This window comes from Panulirus ornatus, chromosome 58 (genome assembly GCF_036320965.1).
Source record: "Panulirus ornatus isolate Po-2019 chromosome 58, ASM3632096v1, whole genome shotgun sequence".
Taxonomy (NCBI): Eukaryota; Metazoa; Arthropoda; class Malacostraca; order Decapoda; family Palinuridae; genus Panulirus; species Panulirus ornatus.
Window position 1 is genome coordinate 6,414,053 of NC_092281.1, and position 21,096 is coordinate 6,435,148.

The 21,096-nt window shown below is 44.0% G+C and overlaps 1 protein-coding gene across 1 annotated transcript in view; it reads right to left on the bottom strand.

Moving 5' to 3' along the window:
* Positions 1-421: 421 nt before the first annotated feature.
* LOC139766619 (A disintegrin and metalloproteinase with thrombospondin motifs adt-1-like) overlaps positions 422-21,096 on the bottom strand; it is a 44,458-nt gene continuing 23,783 nt past the window's right edge. Inside the window, exons 9-18 of the mRNA XM_071695480.1 lie at positions 20,446-20,640; positions 19,510-19,638; positions 19,140-19,347; positions 18,494-18,612; positions 17,840-17,936; positions 17,107-17,227; positions 12,974-13,077; positions 5,360-5,477; positions 1,444-1,613; positions 422-1,318 (exon numbers count right to left, since the gene is read on the bottom strand). Of these exons, the coding sequence (XP_071551581.1) occupies positions 1,196-1,318; positions 1,444-1,613; positions 5,360-5,477; positions 12,974-13,077; positions 17,107-17,227; positions 17,840-17,936; positions 18,494-18,612; positions 19,140-19,347; positions 19,510-19,638; positions 20,446-20,640 (1,384 nt within the window). The 3' untranslated portion in view covers positions 422-1,195. The remainder of the gene's footprint in view (positions 1,319-1,443; positions 1,614-5,359; positions 5,478-12,973; positions 13,078-17,106; positions 17,228-17,839; positions 17,937-18,493; positions 18,613-19,139; positions 19,348-19,509; positions 19,639-20,445; positions 20,641-21,096) is intronic.

Genomic DNA, 21,096 nt, shown 5'->3' on the forward strand with positions numbered 1-21,096 from the left:
TCTTGTATTTCTTATATTCTCATTTTTTCATCCTAATTTCTTGGCCAATCTATGTAAGTCAAAAAACCTCTTTCCAAGGACCAATATACCCCACCTGTACATATATTTTTGGGTCTACACACATTTCCTTCGAATCGTCAAAGGTCAAACCTCATTATTTCTAATTATCAACAACACCAGGAGAAACACAGTCACCACAGACATACACACGACCGTACACGTTTCCAAGCATTTGTTCAGTTCACTATTATGAATTTACACTGAATTTCCCACAATACCATGTAGCGTTATTATATTTTTCTGGTCAAGTTTACCTCAAATTCTCGTTCTGGTGGAACTACGACCTTAACAATACTGGAACCTGATCTTCCTCAGCCTGAACTTACAGGCCGGTGGAGATGTTCTCTTAAAAGATGCGCCAAGCAGTAAAAGTAAGTTTATTGTTTACAATAATGTTGAAAATACGTGGTACAAATAATGATAATAACAAGAAGAGGATGAAAAAGGGACAGAAATAGAAATGAGAAATGCATTATGTGTAAACAAAATGGCGGGAACAAGTACTGAATATGGAAGGAAGACAAGAAAAGGAGTAGACAGAAAATATCGTCAGTAAATACACTCCATTAGTACACACGACAACAATAAAACATCCCAATACAGTAATCGAGATGAAATATCTTTTCCAATATTTGCACACAGAAAATAAGATCAAATACAAGTGTCGGAGGTGTGTTCAGCTCCGGGGTGCGCTGGGAAAGAGGTCACGGGAAAATACTGTTTACATTGTCCAGAAACAAATGACTGACGATATTGTCGGCGCTCAGCTGTGGGCGACGCCATTTTCTTTTGCCAGGGTGCCTATTGTTCGTCCTGCGAGAAAAATAATATTGACTTTTTTTCTTTCTTTTTTTTTCCAGGTTGTCATTTGTTTTGGATTTGGATGAAAATGACGCAGTTGAACAGGTTCATATTTTCTTCCAGGACGCCGTATGTTTATCATCGATACTGAATAGCGTTTTTGTACCATTTCTTTTTCCCCTCCAGTGTGTCTGCTTTCATACGAAATGTCAGTTGTTCATCCTAGGGTAAACTGCCACACCAACGCATGCAGAGTTTGTTTCTTATACCAGGATGTTACTTGTTCATCCTGCGGGAAGGAGAGACCCAGGCTAAGCGCGGCGGGGTCGTCAGGTCAGTAGAAGAGGTCGTCTACATCGATGGGTTCGTAGTCCTTGGAGGAGGGTTCGGACTCTCTGACCCGGGCGTCGGGCAGTAGAGCGTCGATCCTCCCGCGCTGCCTGGCGACCGTCACATCCTAGCGGGAGGAAAGACATTAGAGGGAGGGAAAGGGAGGAGTTAAAGAGGATGGATGGTGTTGAATATGTCATCTGGTTAAGGGAAGACCAAGGCACGAGTCCCAGGGTAACTGTTTGTGCTCACCTTAGGCACGCAGGAGCGGTTCAGGCAGACGTACTGGCCCAGGTTGCAGGGCGTGCCGTCGGGTAGGTGAGTGACGATGTGAGGCTGATGCTGGAACTCGTAGCGAGGCGTCCAAAAGCTGGTGGAGTTTGTCTTCTGACAGTAAAGGGCGCACGCCTGCCACGCCATCTCTGGGGGATAGACACACACAAGGCATACCTCTGGTTACTTGGAGAAGATACTTACACAGACAGGATATACATCTGTGTTATGGGGAGACATGCCTACTTGTGTCCATGCTTACTGGGGATGCATACAAGTGGCATATTTGAGGACAAGTGCACATAGAACGAACAGACTCATGGTGCAGAGGCATTCTGATGGCCGTCGGTTGCTGACCGTAACGGAGTCATACATCAGCTGCCGCCGGGGATGGTGGCCACAGCACCGATTTTACTAAATACGATCGTTACTGCGTCAGATCGTTGGGATTCGAATCCCTGTGGGACTTCCACGGGAGCCAGTACACTCCCTACGCTCGGTAGGTCTGAGGTAAAGCTCAGTCCTCTCGTCAGGACGGCCCTGGACGACGTGAAGGAGCAGTTCGTCCGCTACATGAGGCAACACCGGCGCTGTAATGTGTTAACAAGCGCCCCAACCAAACCTACCTCAGTAAGCACGGACGACGCTACAAGGAAACGTATGAGGCGACGTTGACAGAAGGATCCCCGGCTGTACATGCAGGACGACCCGCGCCGCCAAGTTGAAGGACATCCTCCCATTGAACGGTTACGAGGTGCCTACAGCTGGGGAGGACGACAACAGTGAGGAAGGTGCAGGGCTGGTGGGCCTCCCTGGCTGACATGACCAAGGTTACACTCCTGCATCTGGTTCTAGCAAGATGCCATGGACCAAACGCACAGTCTTCATGCCAATTAGAAGCGTCATCCCATTTTCCATGAGGCAGTGAGCAGTGTTTCCAGGTGGCCCCTGCCGCACAGGGATATCCCCTCTCATTTTCATTTATGTATCTATTTATCCCTAGGATCTCTCTCTCTCTCTCTCTCTCTCTCTCTCTCTCTCTCTCTCTCTCTCTCTCTCTCTCTCTCTCTCTCTCTCTCTCTCTCTCTCTCTTTCTCTCTCTCTCAACGTATCAATTTTCACTTCCTATCTTAACAGTTAGGCCTACAGTCACCTAATTTCTACTTCCTTTGACATTTGTCTTTCACCCGAGTTGGTCTTTGCTTAGGACATCTTTAGCCTCTGCTATGTTGGTCACAACAGACCAAGATTGAGAGTCAGAAGGGCCATACCTACAACGAGAGTGTGTATGGTATATGAACAATTTTGAAGACCTTCAAGTATTCGAGATTTTCCGGTTGTCATTTATAATGTGGTCCACATCGCTGAAGTCATATGAGCTCTCCGTAATTTTTCAGCTCTTGAAACCCGCCTCTCCAGTGACCGTTCTCAAGATCTTATATATAAATTCCGTTACCAAGTTCTCAACTCTCGACTCCAGCCTCCTACAACCTACAATAATTGAAGATGTTCATCACTTTACTTACAACCATCTGGAGCTGGATTATTAATTATTGTAATATATAAGATAGAAATGCTTGGTTAACGATCTTACAGCAGCCATAACCAATTAGGAGTTCCAGGTCAATGACCATATAGCAGTCATAACCAATTAACCCAACAGCGCCATCGTTTGCTTTGATGGCCTTCAGCTGCTGTGTTCTCATTAAACCAGAGTCCCGACCATTTACGTCAAACGTATTTTGGGATTTATGGCTATTGACCAATAGATGATCGTTAAGCTGGGATGTTTACCTTCCTACGATACTCAACCTGGAAATAGTTCGACGTATATTTTGTTGAAAGAAACAATGAATTCCACTCGCCTGCTGTATAACCTCTGATCAGAACCAAGGTTACATGTCCTGTACCATCATGTTTAGCAGCCATAGTTGTATTTAGCTCTTAATTGCTGCTTGTAAATTCACCAGGTGTGTGCTTGGCTGGGACCCTGGCTCAGTTATGGCCGGTCTATACTGTTTTTTTCTTTATGTTACATTTAATCGTTACCAACGCTGATTGGCAAGACAGAAAGCTTATCTCAAATTCAAGCTTTCACTTTTTTACGTTCCGTTTTATCTGTAAGTTATTTTCCTTCAACTGAAAGATTTTTTTTTCTTTACATTTCGTACCTGCCTTATTTTTTTCAGTCTTATGCTCTTGAATTATTCTCGTGTGCTTCAGTTTTTGTTATAGTTTACAAAGTGGTTATATCTGCTTAACGAGCATTAGGGATTTTTCTTTTGTAAATGTTTGTAAATATAGATTAGATTTAGTCAGTTTAGCTAAAGTCGTTAGGTTTTGTTAGGATGGGATATGTTAAGTTACCTAAGATACGGAAATATGTCCAGACATTAACTATTTCTTCTTTTGATTGTAACGTGTGAAATGCCCAGAACAATGACTATGATTTATGATAACACTGTGTGATTATCACTTGCCTTGTGAGCTTGACATTTTCGCCCAAAAAAATCGGTTAAACAACTTTTTTTGATGCTTCAAAAAATACATTGATAAGGACGTAAAACATCGTAAAGTAGAAACGTGTTATTTTCATATAATTTCTAAAGAAATTTAAAGTGACCCCTAGAATGAATAGTGAAAGATTGCTGATGATTCTATATACACGACCGACTCTGTTGCAGTATATACACGACCGACTCTGCTGCAGTATATACACGACCGACTCTGCTGCAGTATATACACGACCGACTCTGTTGCAGTATACACACGACCGACTCTGCTGCAGTATATACACGACCGACTTTGCTGCAGTATATACACGACCGACTCTGTTGCAGTATACACACGACCGACTCTGCTGCAGTATATACACGACCGACTCTGCTGCAGTATATACACGTCCGACTCTGCTGCAGTATATACACGACCGACTCTGCTACAGTATATATTACTACTGTTCTTGTGAAGGAGGGAGGGAAGGGGGTTATTTTTCGGTCTTTATCACGTTCTTTTATTTATTTTTCTTCCTTCTCCCTTAGGGAGACAGACTTTAAGGGTGTTTGATATGAAGCCGCCTGCTGTACACTCAGCTACCGCAGTCCCGAGATCAGCATTTGAAGTTAACATTAACCACCATCACACTCGCTCAGAATACATCTGCCAGGAACGGAAAACTGAAATCTTGAGCAGCAAAGGTTATATTCCTTCGCATCTCATATGACATGAAAATATTACGACATGTATTATATTCCGGAGCAAGTGCGAGGTGGAACAGTTTAGAAAACAGTACAAGTACTGCTTCTCCATCGACCAACCAGGCCAGGCAGGGAGGCTACACACCGCGGGCCACTGTCGTCCTCCCTCACCACCGACTCAGACAGGGGTAAACACGACCAGCTGCAAAATAGCATTGTATGACCGTGATCACCTCCACCTGAGCAGCGTCCGTCAAACGCTGGCCGCCCAGGAATGAGGCAAGGTACAACCAGTAATGGAACCTATGAACTTGATCCCGGCCGGCTCGTGAATGCTTCGTGGTCAGGGAAGTTAAGCGCTACATCACGAGGGTTTGGAGTAATTAGATATTGGAGTAATTAGATACTGCCATAGATCATAAACGTCAGTGATTACCGAAAAGCTGTACATAAGGTTATTATGGAAATCTGCAGTAATCTCTCTCTCTCTCTCTCTCTCTCTCTCTCTCTCTCTCTCTCTCTCTCTCTCTCTCTCTCTCTCTCTCTCTCTCTCTCTCTCTCTCTCTCTCTCTCTCTCTCTCTCTCTCTCTCTCTCTCTCTCTCTCTCTCTCTCTCTCTCTATCTATCTATCTATCTTTCTATCTCTATCTATCTGTCTATCTCTCTCTCTCTTTATCTGTCTCTCTTACCCGACCCACCTGCATTGTAGGACAGCTGTCGACCTACGGCTTTGATTTCAGGCTTGAGCGAGGCTACAACTTGACACATCTCGCTGGCCAGCTGGGTCACCGTCTTCCGAGGGGACACCCTGCACACCTGTACGGGAAGAGGTCAAAGGTCAAAGCACCACATAATCAAAGGCCAAAGTATCACAATGTCAGAGGTCACCCGTATGGTAGATGAGAGAAAGATTAGAGGTCGACGCATCTCACAGCTAAAAACTTGGGCAACTGGTCGCGCACACTTGATAATAGATAGAGGTCAGAGGTCAGCCGTGATGAGCATTAATGCTGCAGGGGGCGGGGGAGGTCACGAGAGTGCCAGTCTGGTGTGTGAGGAGTCATGACCTCGCTTGAGTGACAATAGGAACCTGCAGTAAATACTCATCCTGTAGGTCTGACATCCTGTGGGTCTGACATCCTGTGGGTATGACATCCTGTGGATTTGACATCCTGTGGGTCTGACATCCTGTGGGTATGACATCCTGTGGGGGCTGACATCCTGTGGATTTGACATCCTGTGGGTCTGACATCCTGTGGGGGCTGACATCCTGTGGATTTGACATCCTGTGGGTCTGACATCCTGTGGGGGCTGACATCCTGTGGATTTGACATCCTGTGGGTCTAACATCCTGTGGATCTGACATCCTGTGGGTATGACATCCTGTGGATTTGACATCCTGTGGGTCTAACATCCTGTGGATCTGACATCCTGTGGATCTGACATCCTGTGGATCTGACATCCTGTGGATCTGACAGAGAAATATTCCCTGTTAGGTCCCCCTCCCCCACCCCCTACTGTGGGAGGATGTGGTGTGTGTGGTCTGTAGTGATGTGCTGTGGGAGGATGTGGTGTGTGTGGTCTGTAGTGATGTGCTGTGGGAGGATGTGGTGTGTGTGGTCTGTAGTGATGTGCTGTGGGAGGATGTGGTGTGTGTGGTCTGTAGTGATGTGCTGCGGTGACAGCCATGGCCCGAGGGATGCGCTGTGGCTGGTATTTTGTTGGGAGTGATGTGCTGTGTTACTCGTACATCAGCATCATGCTGTCTTAACTACACTGTGTTACTCGTACATCAGCATCATGCTGTCTTAACTACACTGTGTTACTCGTACATCAGCATCATGCTGTCTTAACTACACTGTGTTACTCGTACATCAGCATCATGCTGTCTTAACTACACTGTGTTACTCGTACATCAGCATCATGCTGTCTTAACTACACTGTGTTACTCGTACATCAGCATCATGCTGTCTTAACTACACTGTGTTACTAGTACATCAGTATTATGCTGTCTTAACTACACTGTGTTAACTAGAATGAGGGAGATGTGATGTCCTGCTGGAGATGTGTTACAGTATATGTTATCTACATACGTTGTGCAGGTTGTGGTAACATGTCTGTGAGCTACACTGCGAGGAATGTAACATGCTGGGAACACTGTGGGAGATGTAACGTAGTATGTCACACACACACACACACACACACACACACACACACACACACACACACAATAACAGACCTACTGTTATCTTATCGAGAATGTGGAAGATATGCTGTAAGCATCACGCGTGTGACGCAGGCGATGTCATATGCATCATGTACGATCCTGTAGGTTCGTGATAAGAGCATTGCTCTACATTGCATCATTCTGGACACAACTGGTTTCCTTTTTACTCCTGTTTCCAAGGTGACCCACCGCAGGTTGTCATCTGTATATGTTTAAGTAACAGTCATCTCCACTCGTGTCTGTTCTCATACTCGTTGTTTCCTTCAACGTTTGCGATGGTTTCCCTCACTCCAGGACGTCCTGCTACAGCTCCTCCTCCAGGAGTCCACATCCAATACTTCTTGGCAAATCTAGTTTCTTCCATTCTTTGCACACTGCCCTTCCACCTCAGGTTTTTGTTTTAATCATTTTCAACACCAATATGACATATAAACCCTCCCTTATTATTATTATTATTATTATCATTATTATTATTATTATCGTTATTATTATTATTATCATTATTATTATTATTATTATTATCATTATTATTATTATTATTATTATTATTATTATTATTATTATCATTATCATGATTATCATTATTGGTAGTAGTAGTAGTAGTAGTAGCAGTAGCAGTGGTATCATTACAAAATTCTTAAGATGAGGTCAGAGCGAAATCATCTTCAACATCCGGTCATCCTGGTAGCTGGACATTTACCAACACATGCCACCCCCTACCCCCTCCCCCCCACCCCCTCACCTTTCACATATGCTCCGCTGATCCTGACCAACTACCCGCTACAGAGAACAATATTGTCCACTGTATTAAGTTCTCTCTGAAATTGGATTTGACCGAGTTAGCGGAGAGCAAAAGGAAAAAAAAAGGACAGATAAAAGTAAATAAATGAAAACGGTTAGTTAACGGAATAGGTCAAAGTTCATATGGCCTACTGAGGGTCGAGCGTTGTCACAACTGTCCTGAGGACACAAGCCATGTTTGCTGGTCATTAGTAAAGCTGTTTTCCATCATATTAGCCTTCATACCCTAAATGGCAACACATTAATTAGTCTTTTTTATACCACTGGATGACATTATCATCCTATATTGATCAAGGTTAACTAACATAAAAAAAAAAATAGAAAGATCATCCTATAACATTTAGAATAATGACAAAAAAGATAATGTAATAGTCATGTATTTTCATAGATGCATTTTGAATTTCCTTTTCTATCAGTGGTTCAGAATTTATCTTTTCATTTTCATAATAATGACAAATAAACGCAATATAATGCCACGTATTTTCATAAACGCAATTTAAATTTCCTTTTCTAGAATTGGTTCATAATATGTATTTTCCTTGTTGGAATCCCAGCAGGGGTGAAGTATGCAGGAGACAGCTGTAAGTCAGCTTTCCTCTATGATACACGAGACACGACCAAGCCATCCTGGCTGAACCTCACGTCAGGACAAGGTTGATAGATGAGGTTAGGTTGCAGCACTGGGGGTGCGATGTGAGGGAGTGGTGGCTGCTTGTATTAGTAATGGCAGCAGAGGGTAGTGCTTGCTTCTGTCTCCTGAACAAGCAGACGACACTGGTTGGCATCACTATGGATGGGTTTTATCATCTCCCGCAAGAAAAAAAAAAAATGGTCGGTGGGGAAGAAAATGGGAGGACGAGCAATTAACGAATACCGTTCACGTAACCCGGAAACATTACACGTCTCCTGCTTACATAATTAGAAGCGACACATCATCCCACAGAGTGGATAAATATAAGTTTTTTCCCACTTACTGGAGGTCCTTAAATTTAAGTTATATAACCCGTAAATATCCCGCCTCATTTACATAACCCACGAATTATATAACTCCATTTACGTAACCTGGAAAATTTTTCTTGGCTATTGGAATAAAATCAAAGAAAGTGGAACTGCCTGAGGAAGACAAGGACCAGCTGTGTAACCTGAGGGTATATATATATATATATATATATATATATATATATATATATATATATATATATATATATATATATATATATATATACATATATAATGAGAAGTAATGAACTTGCTATGATTATGATCACGATTATCTTCGCGACTGATTTCTAATTTTCCTGTATTTGATTTTCCAACCCTTTACAACTCCGCTTTTCCTTTGCCTTTATATCCCCCTTTGTTCCTGGGGGACAAATGTTCATACATCTGACTAACAATATAAAGCCAAACATAAACAAAATCTTTTTATTCTCAGTTACTATCGTCTCCGCTAGGTGAACAGACAGACCATCTTCCTCTTTCTCTCAAATTCTATGTTGTGTTTATCGTTCATCCTTACCTCCCAGCGTGTCACTTGGACTAATATTCAAACTTCTGACTAAAAAAAGGAAAATGTTTCAGCACATCGACGCTTAAGTTTTTCTGTCATTATATATTACACATATTACACAATGTTGCTTTAGTAAGTCCGGTTATATATCTCTTTGACATCAAATCCAGATGGGTTCTTTTTTCTGACTGTGACCCCCACCATTCCATCTCATCAGAATTCTCTCCATTAAAATGGGTGCAGGAAAAATGATCTATCAGATATGGTTCGACCGCCCAACAGTTCTCGCCATGTGAACAAAACATTTGAACGTTCATTCCACCGGGAAGCGTTCATCCCATTTGACCTTCTGTGACCTTTATAGATGCTATCTAGATCAGTTACCAACCACCGCCGAGCGCTTACTGTTTAATCAAGAGACCATCCCAGGTCATCCAGTGTCGACCAAGATAACTATCTGCTGATGTTTGTATAGAATCATCCATGTTTCGGCTTGTCCCTGGCCTCTGATTGGTTGGGTAATTAGGTTTTATTCCTATCAGCTGCCAGGGTCATTAAAGCCGTTCAGTTTCTTCAAGTTATAACCACCAAGAGAAAATCAACGCCACCTTCAGGTGTTCAAGATGATTCTAAACCAATAAACACTCCCCACTGTGTGTATGTACGACCGTAGGTGGCTGAAGATAAAGCAATGAAAATACCCCGTTTGTGCATCGGAGGAAAATATTTTGGGAATGGAGAGAAAGAGAGGAAAAGAGAAGGAAAGGAGGAGGGTGATAGGTCTTGGAGCTAGACCCATGACTTCTTGGTGTGAGGATCCCGGTGAAGGATGACCCTCTGCAGTTTACATGAGGGTGGTAAGCTCCTGATCCGACCTCCTGCTGAGCTGTGCTAACCAAGCTTCCTTATCCGTCTCTCCTTCCCTGAGTGACCCCCGCTCCACGAAGCCATGGGTCTAGTGAAGGTATTCATAAGAAATTTGCGAATGCAGGTGAGGGAGTCCCTCAAGGGGAGTAGTGGTATAGACGGTCGTCTCCGTGCGTGATGACAGGCAGTCGTACTGTAGGTAATGAAGCTGCGACAGGAACTAAGAGAAACCCGAAGAGGAAGAGAAATTGATGCCACACGCTCGCTCAACTCCGTCATTCTGAGGTTTCTCCCAGACAAAAGCTTCTCCTTTCACGTATAATCTTGTAGTTTCTCCCGGCAACAGAGCGTCTCCTCTCACGGTCAATCCTGGGGTTTTCCTCGGCAACAGAGCTTCTCCCCTCACGTATAATTCTGAGGTTTCTCCCTGGCAACAGAGCTTCTCCCCTTACGAATAATCCTGAGGTTTCTCCTTGGCAACAGGGCGCCTTTACCGCCGCCTCTCAACTCCGTCATTACTTGCCTGTCAAGAGAGAGCCACAAGAGACGTGTCTCACGCTTCAACTCGACCCTGTGAAGGTCAAAAGGTCTCTCCAGCCTCACGGGAGTGGCCAGAAACATGAGCCTGGTGAACCTTTTCGATGGAGACCTTGCTGAGACTTCACGTGTTGTGTCTGGAACTCATGTAATTCCTCCGAACCCAACTGTAGGGACGATTATTCCTAGGGCAGGATTGAAGTATTGTGTTTTCGTTTTAATATACGTGACCTTTTTGTGGGATCTGAGAGATGAAGGTTCTGTGGTGCCCTGAAGGTCAGATGCCAGGTCGGTGAAGCCATGGTGACACGGAGGATGCCGGGGCCCCGGTGTTGGTGAAGTGCTAGTGATGGACATATGTTCCCTGGCTTAATGTCAGGTGCCGTAGATAAGGTGAAAGACTCAAGCACCAGGGTATAGCTATGTTAGGTGCCAGGGGAAACATCAGATGCCAACTGTAAGGTCAGGTACCAATTTTAAGGTCAGGCGCCAGGTTTAAGGTCAGGTGCCAAGGTGAACACCAGGTGCCAAACTGTAACTGAGACACCGTGGTGAAGGTGAGGAGGTCATCTGTTACACCGGAGGTCATCAGCTCACATGCCAAAAAGAATTTAATATCTTGACCAAACCTCTGACTAACATGGAAACATTACTCCTCCCAAGAGACGGAGATAAATTCACTTTAGCATTTTCTAACTAAGGTCATATAAGCCCTTATACTAGCAGAAACATACATACATACATACATACATACATACACCTCGATATCATCAGATGGAGGGGTTACACTGGAGAAGAAATTACAAGATACAAGAACTTTTAGAAAACTATTTTGAATGTTCCAAAGTGAGCACCTTGGACCTGCCAACCTTCCTTAGAGGGATAATGTCTCGGTGACAGTTTGAAATTCTGTTCCGACGCTTTTAATGTTTGGCGGGTGTGTGAAAGAGAGACGTGGTCCCATCTGGAAAGAGAGAGAGAGAGAGAGAGAGAGAGAGAGAGAGAGAGAGAGAGAGAGTGGACTGAAAACCAAGGACCCTGCATGTGGAAGAGACAGAAAGACAGCAACTTGGGCCACAGGATTGACACTTGACAGGCGCTGAAGTGCTGGTTCACTACGCAATAGTCCCTACCCTCTTCCGATACCGACAAGGGTAGTACCGGTAATATAACCCCTGGTTAGTGGCTACCTACCACCTGGGAGGGAGGAAAAATGAATAATACAAGAGAGATAAAAAGACAGAAACAGAGTATTAGAAACTAAGAGGTAAATATACGTATTCTGAACCTACATGAAGCATCACTGTTACACATAAGTATTGTAATGTTTACATCATCAAAACATTCTCTCTCTCTCATCTGACCTGAACACGACTCAAACATTCGTCCTCATTCAAACTTGGTTATCCCACGAGTAAAATTCCTCTTAGCATCATTCAAAACATGCAATATTTCATTCCTCTTTTTCTTTACATTTCACTTTTCGACTCTGGTGACCATGGAATGAAAAAAAGAAGATAACTGTTCCCATTTCCTGTCATGAAAATTGCTAAGGGAAATCATTTTGGTGTCATCAACTGCATTCACGAACGAGAAGCCAACTTGTGGTGTCGTTCTTTTATTTTTCCTGAGAGCAGAATGAAAGGTCAGAGAGCAACGTGATATTATTTGCTCTATAGAGCAAAGGTTACGTTCTGGTGTATATGTACGTGTTAAAGGTTATCTTCTAGCGTACATGTACACATTAAAAGGTCATGTTTTATTGTACATGTGCGCGTCGTTACAAGCTTATGTTCTAGTGTACGTACATGTACACATAAAAAGGTCATATCTAATCGTACATGTATGTGTTAAAAGGTCGTGTTCTGCTGTACATGTACAAGTGAAGAGATACTGGTTTGCTTGTGCAGATTAAGATTCCTGATATATATGTGTACATTGAGATTCAGGTGTACATGTACACATTAAGATGTCTTGGTGTACATGAATACGTATATTCGTCAGTTTTCCTTTATTCTCTCATTTCTTTACTTACATCATCGTTTAAGTTCGTTCGTGCTGTTGCAATGATGACCTGCAAGTGATATATATTCCTCAGGCGACGTATTGGATATTCGTTCCTTCCTGTCCAGTCCAGACATTTGATTCTTTTGTGGCCAATCATCTGGTTGGCCTTAACGTTGAGCAATAAGCGGATATAAGGTAGCCTTAGATCAGTAAGGGAGACTTAAGGTAGACTTACCTTACATCAGTAGGGGAGATTTAAGGTAGCCTTACCTTAGAAAGTAAAGGAGATTTAAGGTAGCCTTACCTTAGATCAGTCAGGGAGACTTACTTTAGCTCAGTAAGGAAGACGTAAGGTAGACTTACCTTATCGTCGGGGCAGAGGGAGGTTCGAACCTCAGAACCCATGCAGCCTTCGACCGAGTTCTTGGCTGGGGGGGAGTCACACACACGACGAGACACCATGTGACCTGCTGGCCAGAAACAGTGGTTATGGTGAGGAGGTAATGAGAGATAAGGAGACAGACACAGAGATCACGACATACAATGAAGATAGAAAGTGAGAGAGAGAGAGAGAGAGAGAGAGAGAGAGAGAGAGAGAGAGAGAGAGAGAAAGAGAGAGAGAGAGAGAGAGTAAAAGACATAGACAGCATTTGGATGTGATGATTAGAGAAATAGAGGATAAAACATAGATATAGAAAACAGTAAAGAGGAGATATCGGTAAGAGAGACTTCGAGACAGTGAGAAGAGAGATAATGAAAATGATAGTAAACTATGGATATGAGGAGTACTCTCCATTAGAAAGCAACCAGCAGTGACAAATTGATAATTGCAAGACAGCAACAGTGACAAAGCAATGTTATGTTGGTATGAAGAATGGCAGATTACCACTATGAAGGAATCGAAAATGTTGAACCATTATCGTCCAAGCTTTACAGATAACGCACTAATATCATGAAGACATCGACAGCTATAAACCAGTATCATAAAAGCGTAACTAAAGAAAGAGCAATATAGTAAATGCCTCCACAAAAACATCCCCTTATTACGAATGCATCAGTGATGACAAAACATCATTGAAAAATTGCCATACGTACGACATACTGCCTGGTGTAATACCTGGGCAGGACACTATTGCACGACGCCTTGAAAGTGGACAGGTGTTTCCAAAACACCTGGTGACGGCTTCAACTCCGTCATAAAGCTTCTCATGTCTTTCCTAACACAACAGTCTGACCTCTTTTTAAGTTTTACACTTCTTCGGAAGCTCTTACGTCCTCTTCTTCTTCTTCTTCTTCTTCTTCTTCTTCTTCTTCTTCTTCTTCTTCTTCTTAATTCTAAATCTCTTTAGTTTTCTTTCAGTTTTATTTAAGACCTGACCCCCAAGAGGACTTTTGTTGGTTGTGGAAGCTCCGAGGTAAAAGAAACAATAGGCAGAGATGCATGAAAGCCCAGAATAAAAGAATCAAAGCCAGATAAATGATGATAAGATAAGCAATAACGATGACATTATACTGATAACGCTTCATCTTTCATGTATTTTAGCAATAAAGATATTAGGTAAAAGGTTGCCTGGTTTCGTATTACTTTAATTCATTAGTATATTTATTTACTTGAAGGGATTGAAGGGGGCTCTAGATGGCAGTGACGTCATTCGAAAGGTCACAGGGGGAAGGGGTGTTAAACGGGAGGGGGAACTTGCCGACATAAGCCAGCCATTCACAACTTAACTAACTTTAAACGACTTAACTTACTTTCAAACAATTTAACAATTTCTAGGAAGCGAGACTATTTTTCTGGATGAGGAAAATGTTGAGTTACGGGAGGAAACTCTTGATATTAAGATAACGAGGATGGTCAGGTGATGGGTGACCTGTGGGTGATGGGTGACGTGTGGGTGATGGGTGACCTGCGGGTGATGGGTGACGTGTGGGTGATGGGTGACCTACGGGTGATGGGTGACGTGTGGGTGATGGGTGACCTGCGGGTGATGGGTGACCTGCGGGTGATGGGTGACGTGTGGGTGATGGGTGACCTGCGGGTGATGGGTGACGTGTGGGTGATGAGGTGGTGGCTTATGGTACAGTGGAGGTGATGAGCGTAGTGGGTAATGGTAGTCTTAGGACTGGTTTTCTTCCTCACACAAGTTAATGATACTGATCATGGGCAGCATTGTAAGATATCAAAATTCACGGATGATACTAAACTGAGAATTAAACTTACACAGAAACTGACTGTCTGTAGCTTCAAGTGACAGAGACAGTCTGACGGACTGGACTCACATGTGGCAAATGCATTCTAATACAGATCAATGTAAAGTTTTATATGTGGGTCGTGAAAACGAGAAGGCGAACTACCATATGAATTTGTTGCGGTGCAAAAGGTTAATAAAGACTTGAACGTGATCATCTGCCAAGTAAACGGAGCATTTAAGATTAAAAAAGGAGAACAAAACTCAAGGCTTCATGAGTAGGTATTCAAGTCTACGAAACTAATCCTCACTCTTTACTAGTACGTCCCCACCCACTCTAAATACTGAGGCAGTTCTGGCCGATCTTCATGATAAACAGATAGAATGGAGAGAGTACAACAGCGTCGAACTACCAAATGTTTCTCGGACTGAGAAACAAATCCTATACGAACCAGCAGACGTCTTAAAAGTAATGAGATTCGGAGTGCACTTAGATAGAGGATTTGACCCAGGTATATATATATATATATATATATATATATATATATATATATATATATATATATATATATATATATATATATATATACAAAGTTACAAAGTTAACAGCCATATGTCTGTTTCTCAAGCCTTACCACACCAGTCTCTATGTTTCTCATATCTTCCACTGTCCTCAGACAGCCTGGGAAAGACCCGCTAGTCTGACGTTTGCATTGCTCAGCTTTCCTTTGTACTTAGCTTATGTTTGCCTTACTGGCTTCCAGCGGCTGCCCCACCGGCTTAGCTTCATTGCTATGGCTTCACCTAAGGTAGACCTTTCCATGTAAGTAAACTCCGTTCATATAAGATATGTGAAATCCACTTCTATACAGAGGCTTGTGATTGGTCGTAGAGACGATTGGTGCCGATAATTCATATTACTGTTGTTTGTATATGTGATGATTTATGCTAATCTTGGGTCACAACGACTGTCTTATGAGTACCATGCCATGTTATTCATCTTTACATAGCAGTAATAAAATTGTGCCTGGATTAAGTTCAGGCAGAATATGATCAACAAAGATTGAAAAACATTTAGCCACAGATTATCTTAGTGATTCCTTGTGTGTGTGATTACTATTTGTGTGTTAATTGAAGTGTTTTATGCTTGTGTTGCCCTGCACACACACACACACACACACACACACACACACACACACACACACACACACACACACACACTAAGCCAGGTATCAATTTATCGATGGCCCTGAGGTGCTGGGGGCCTCCTGCACGTGTTAGCGTGTACGAGAATACTAACGAAGAGAGACGGCCAAATGTAGGTTCAGCTGGTGGTGCTCTCTACGGGTCGTCCTCTCCATGCTTGTCACGACCCTTCATAACAGGCTGGCACGCACGACCCGCATGACCGCCCGCATGACCCCCAGGCAGCCATGACCCCGAGGTAGTCATGCATTCAGCAAACATAGTCCATTGTCATGCAGGTCACCTCCCCACGCCACCACCTCCTACCCAATTGTCTTTTCCTCCTGTACGACGCTTGAGCACGGCTGCACGAGCCATGACCACGACGGTACGACCTTTCAGCATGGGTGTACTATCTTTGGAAATAATGGCCTGGCCATTGCCCTAATCCTTAAGGGTCAGGTCAAGGGCCATTATATATATATATATATATATATATATATATATATATATATATATATATATATATATATGGTTGTTCTTAAGCCTTCAGTACAACAAAGGCCTTTACCAGTAAGAATGTTGACAAGGACAACAACGAAAAATCACCGCCAAAAGGCGTGAATGCCGCTGTGAGACCCAGGAAAAAGCTTGTGTGTTAATTAAAGTCAACAATACTATCACGCCTCTCCAGTGTAATTGACCAATCAGAGCAACGTCCAAAAACTTGAAACACGTACCTATTTTTGGCTGCTGAATATTGACCTACCATGGAGCAGAAAATTCTCTCTCTCTCTCTCTCTCTCTCTCTCTCTCTCTCTCTCTCTCTCTCTCTCTCTCTCTCTCTCTCTCTCTCTCTCTCTCTCTCTCTCTCTCTCTCTCTCTCTCTCTCTCTCTCTCTCTCTCTCTCTCTCTCTCTCTCTCTCTCTCTCTCTCTCTCTCTCTCTCTCTCTCTCTCTCTCTCTCTCTCTCTCTCTCTCTCTCTCTCTCTCTCTCTCTCTCTCTCTCTCTCTCTCTCTCTCTCTCTCTCTCTCTCTCTCTCTCTCTCTCTCTCTCTCTCTCTCTCTCTCTCTCTCTCTCTCTCTCTCTCTCTCTCTCTCTCTCTCTCTCTCTCTCTCTTACCTGTTCCTCCCTGGACGCAGCCAGATGTGCACTCCCCGTGGGTCCAGTCTCCCCAGCCACCAGCCACCACCTCCCCGGGTCCGTCTGCTCCCCAGGGCACACACATCCCTCCCCGGCACCACTGTCGGGGACACACGAACAGAGGCGTTAGTAACATGACAGTCGTTCGTGCCAGAAGGCAATTGTATCTCATGAATGGAATTCAGGTCACTACTTGTTATTTTCCAATATTGCACAGTAAAGGTGTTATGGATCATAATAGAAAAAAGCATGAAATACATACAGACAACTTCTCTATACCTTTCAGTTATTGCTAAGTAAGCTTATCCCCAGTAAATTGTTTTTTTTCGACTTCATCTTCTGGTATGTTCTTTTCTAATTTGTTGACTCACATTTTGTTCTATAATAACCTACAAAATGGATCTTTCGTTCTACAGAACGTTGAATATTGCTTGTCAATACCCGACTCATTTTCTTCCCATGATTCAGTTCCCACCTTCTTTGGAAACCCCCAGTATCTAGTTCACGTTTTCTTTGAAGCCCCCCCCCCCACTTCATACCTTCCCTTATCCTTTTAAACATTATCTGACCTCCATTTTCATCAATTTCTTAAACTCGTATACTTTTTAGCAGTCTTTTAATTGCCTTTCTTTTTCCATAACCAGTTTACCGTTCTCTTTATCAGTCTTTCATTCTCATTTTCTCAATGAAATGAGAATGAAAGATAACTTACGTTTGTGCCGCCACAGTGAGTACCCTCCAGCGCCGGGCCGGCCAGGTAGCTGGAGATGCGCCTGGGTGAGACGCAGACGATGCTCGGTGCAGACCTCCTGCGTGCAGCACAGATTCAGGTGGTTAGTTACATGCAGGGGAGGTGCTGTTATGTACGGTGGTAACGGTATATACTGGAACACACACACACACACACACACACACACACACACACACACACACACACAGCTGGTCACATCACATAAGACCTATACTTGAATATGCTTCTCAAGTTTGGTCGCCGAAATAAATGAGGCACAAGGAGCTAACATCAAAGGTTCATGGGAGAGCGCCATAGATAGTACTAGAGTTGTAGAGGCTGAGTTAACATGGAAAAATTAGAGACCTTGATTTGTTCACTATGGAAGAGAGATGAGTAAGAGGTGACATGATCACAACGTTTATGCTTCTAAAACAGATTGGAAACGTAGACAGCCTGATAGAACAATCAGAGGACATAACTTGAAAGTGGGCAAAAAATTGTGAAAAAAAATGTGAAGAAATACTTTTACAGTATATGAGTCGCGGATGAATGGAATGAAGTGTATGAACACATGGTGAATGCAGACAACGTGCAGGAAAATGTTAACCTGTATGATAACATTTCATCCCTTACAGTATGATCAGATCATTACAAGCACATGGAAGACTGATGAAGTGGGACAGAAAACTGGGAATGTTGAAACAGAGGTACACAGGATACTGAGTGAAGATGTAGAAGGATGATAGGCACTGCTACAGAGAAAAGATTTGGGAAAAGTTTGAGGTGCGCTGAATGAAGAAATCAGAAAAGTGCAAAGCATACAGGATGAGTGGTTGTTGGCGAGGAAGGAAGTTATGGGGAGTCAAAGACGCAGTGGTTCACGAATCAACTCTGAAGGTCTTATGGAAAAGTTGATGATACAAACATAAATAAATAACCCAGGAGGTTGACAGACGAACTGTTTGGTTATCTTTGGGCTGGAAGATCATACACCACATGAGGAGAGAGAGGAAAGAAAGAAGAAATACATAATGAAAGATTACTGCAGGTTGTCGAATTGCTATACGGATTGTCTGTGGTGAGAGAAATATCAAGAATTGGTGGTTACAGTGAAGACATAATGGGGTCGACCAATTAATGGTCACATTCGACCTGGAGTCATCTAGTCATCTGGATCAGGGAAGTGATTAATGTCGATCGGGGAAAACCTGAACGTTGAACAGGGAAGCACCTAACGGTAAACAGGGAAGCACCTAACGGTAAACAGGGAAGCACTTACCTCGATCTTGCTGGGATCCTGTATACCTGCGTCCTCCTCCCTCAGGAAGATCTGGCACTGAGCCGTCGCGTCCCACCTCTGGCCCGGGAGGCCTTTGAACACGCTGTGGTTCCAGGCCAACTCAGAGCCTCCCTCTTCCTTCACCAACACGGTGTCCTCGGCCGTGCCAGCGCCTCCTCTGTCGCCTCCCTCGAGTAGGCACTCCCCCCTGCAGGCGTTGGCGTGGTCATTATACTTGAGTTGCGATGAACAGGTATTAGGCAACCAAGAGAATTCTCTCTCTCTCTCTCTCTCTCTCTCTCTCTCTCTCTCTCTCTCTCTCTCTCTCTCTCTCTCTCAAACACCTTCCCTCCCTCCCTCCCTCACTTACTGCTGCAGGAGGATCTTGTCCCTGGCGCAGGTGGACCACGTAGTGGCGCCCCTCAGCCCACGGCCGGCCGCCATGATGAAGCCGCTGCTGTTGCAGGAATTACTGACTCCGTCATGCCGCAGGCCCAGGCTGACCCCCCGTGCAACGCGAGGCAAGGTCAGAGGTCACCGCACGAGACAAAGGGCGTCGCAAGGCAGCAGCAGTTGGGGAGGAGAGTCCAAAAATATGATAAAATGATAATGTGCCTTCAGTACATTACATATATAATGATTACCCTTGAAAATAAGATTCTATTAGAGACCTTTTTTCCTATAACCTTCGTCAGTAAAATAAAAGTATTTCTTGGCGTTATTGATTGTATCTTCGTAAGTATCTACTTGTAGTTAAATCATTGTAAAGTACGTGGAGGGAGGTTCACCACACTCGTGTGTGTGTGTGTGTGTGTGTGTGTGTGTGTGTGTGTGTGCATGTCAGACTCTCCGTCTGTCTGTCTGTGCTCCCTCTAATCAGGACTATTTCTTTGATTTCTTCCGTCTACCTCCCAGAATCACTCATACTCTCCCATTTCTTTCCCTACTACCCCTCCCTCCTCTTCCTTCCCGCCCTAGTCTTCTCATTTTCTCTCCCTTACTTCTTCCAATCTTTTCTATCCTCTATCCCACGAATATCATCTAAACTGACCCATTCTAACTACCCTCCCATCCTTAACCTTTCTCCTAATCTCCATCCACCACTGTGTATCTATCCGCTAATCCCTTCCAACCCTCACCTGATCTCTGTAAGTAAACCTCATTGTGTGTATCATCATCATGTGCACCAACTTTTGCGTACACCTTATGTAATGTGTACATAGAATCATGTGTAACTCGTCAGATCGTGTACACCCATCCCCCTGTGTACGTGCTGTAAATCGTGTACGCCTGACTCCTGACCCACCTGTGTCCAATCTCATGAGCGAGGACGTAGGAGCTGAGCGCCCCCGAGGACGGGTAGGGTCGTCCCCGGAAGTTGACGACCCCGAGTTCGTTGATGACGCAGGAGAGGTTGCCCTTACAGACCCCCCCAGTGTACGCCAGGCCCATGGTCACTGCGTTCCTGCCCCCACCTGGGTTATCGACGTAGAAGTTCAGGCTGAGGGGTAGAGGGGCAGAGAAGGTCAGGCCAGAGGACGAAGATGCAGTGTTAGGCTGAGGAGGGCCAGAGTAGGTCGGGCTAGGGGGAGACATAGAGTGTCGGGCTGGAGAAAGAGAGGCAAAAATGTCAGGCTGGGGGAGGAGAGAGATAAAGTCAGGCTGGATATAGAGAGAAGCAGAGAAGGTCAGGCAAGGGAGGGGGTATAGATGCAGAAAATGTCAGGCTGGAGGAGCCAGAACAGGTCAAGATGGAGATAGAGAGGGACGGAGAGGGTAAAGATGTTGGGGAGGGAGAAAGAGGTCAGGCTGGGAGAGAGAGGAGCAGAGAGAGAGAGAAGGAGAGAGAGAGAGAAGGAGAGAGAGAGAGAGGAAGAGAGAGAGAGAGAGAGAGAGAGAGAGAGAGAGAGAGAGAGAGAGAGAGAGAGAGAGAGAGATAAGGGTTACATGCTGCTAA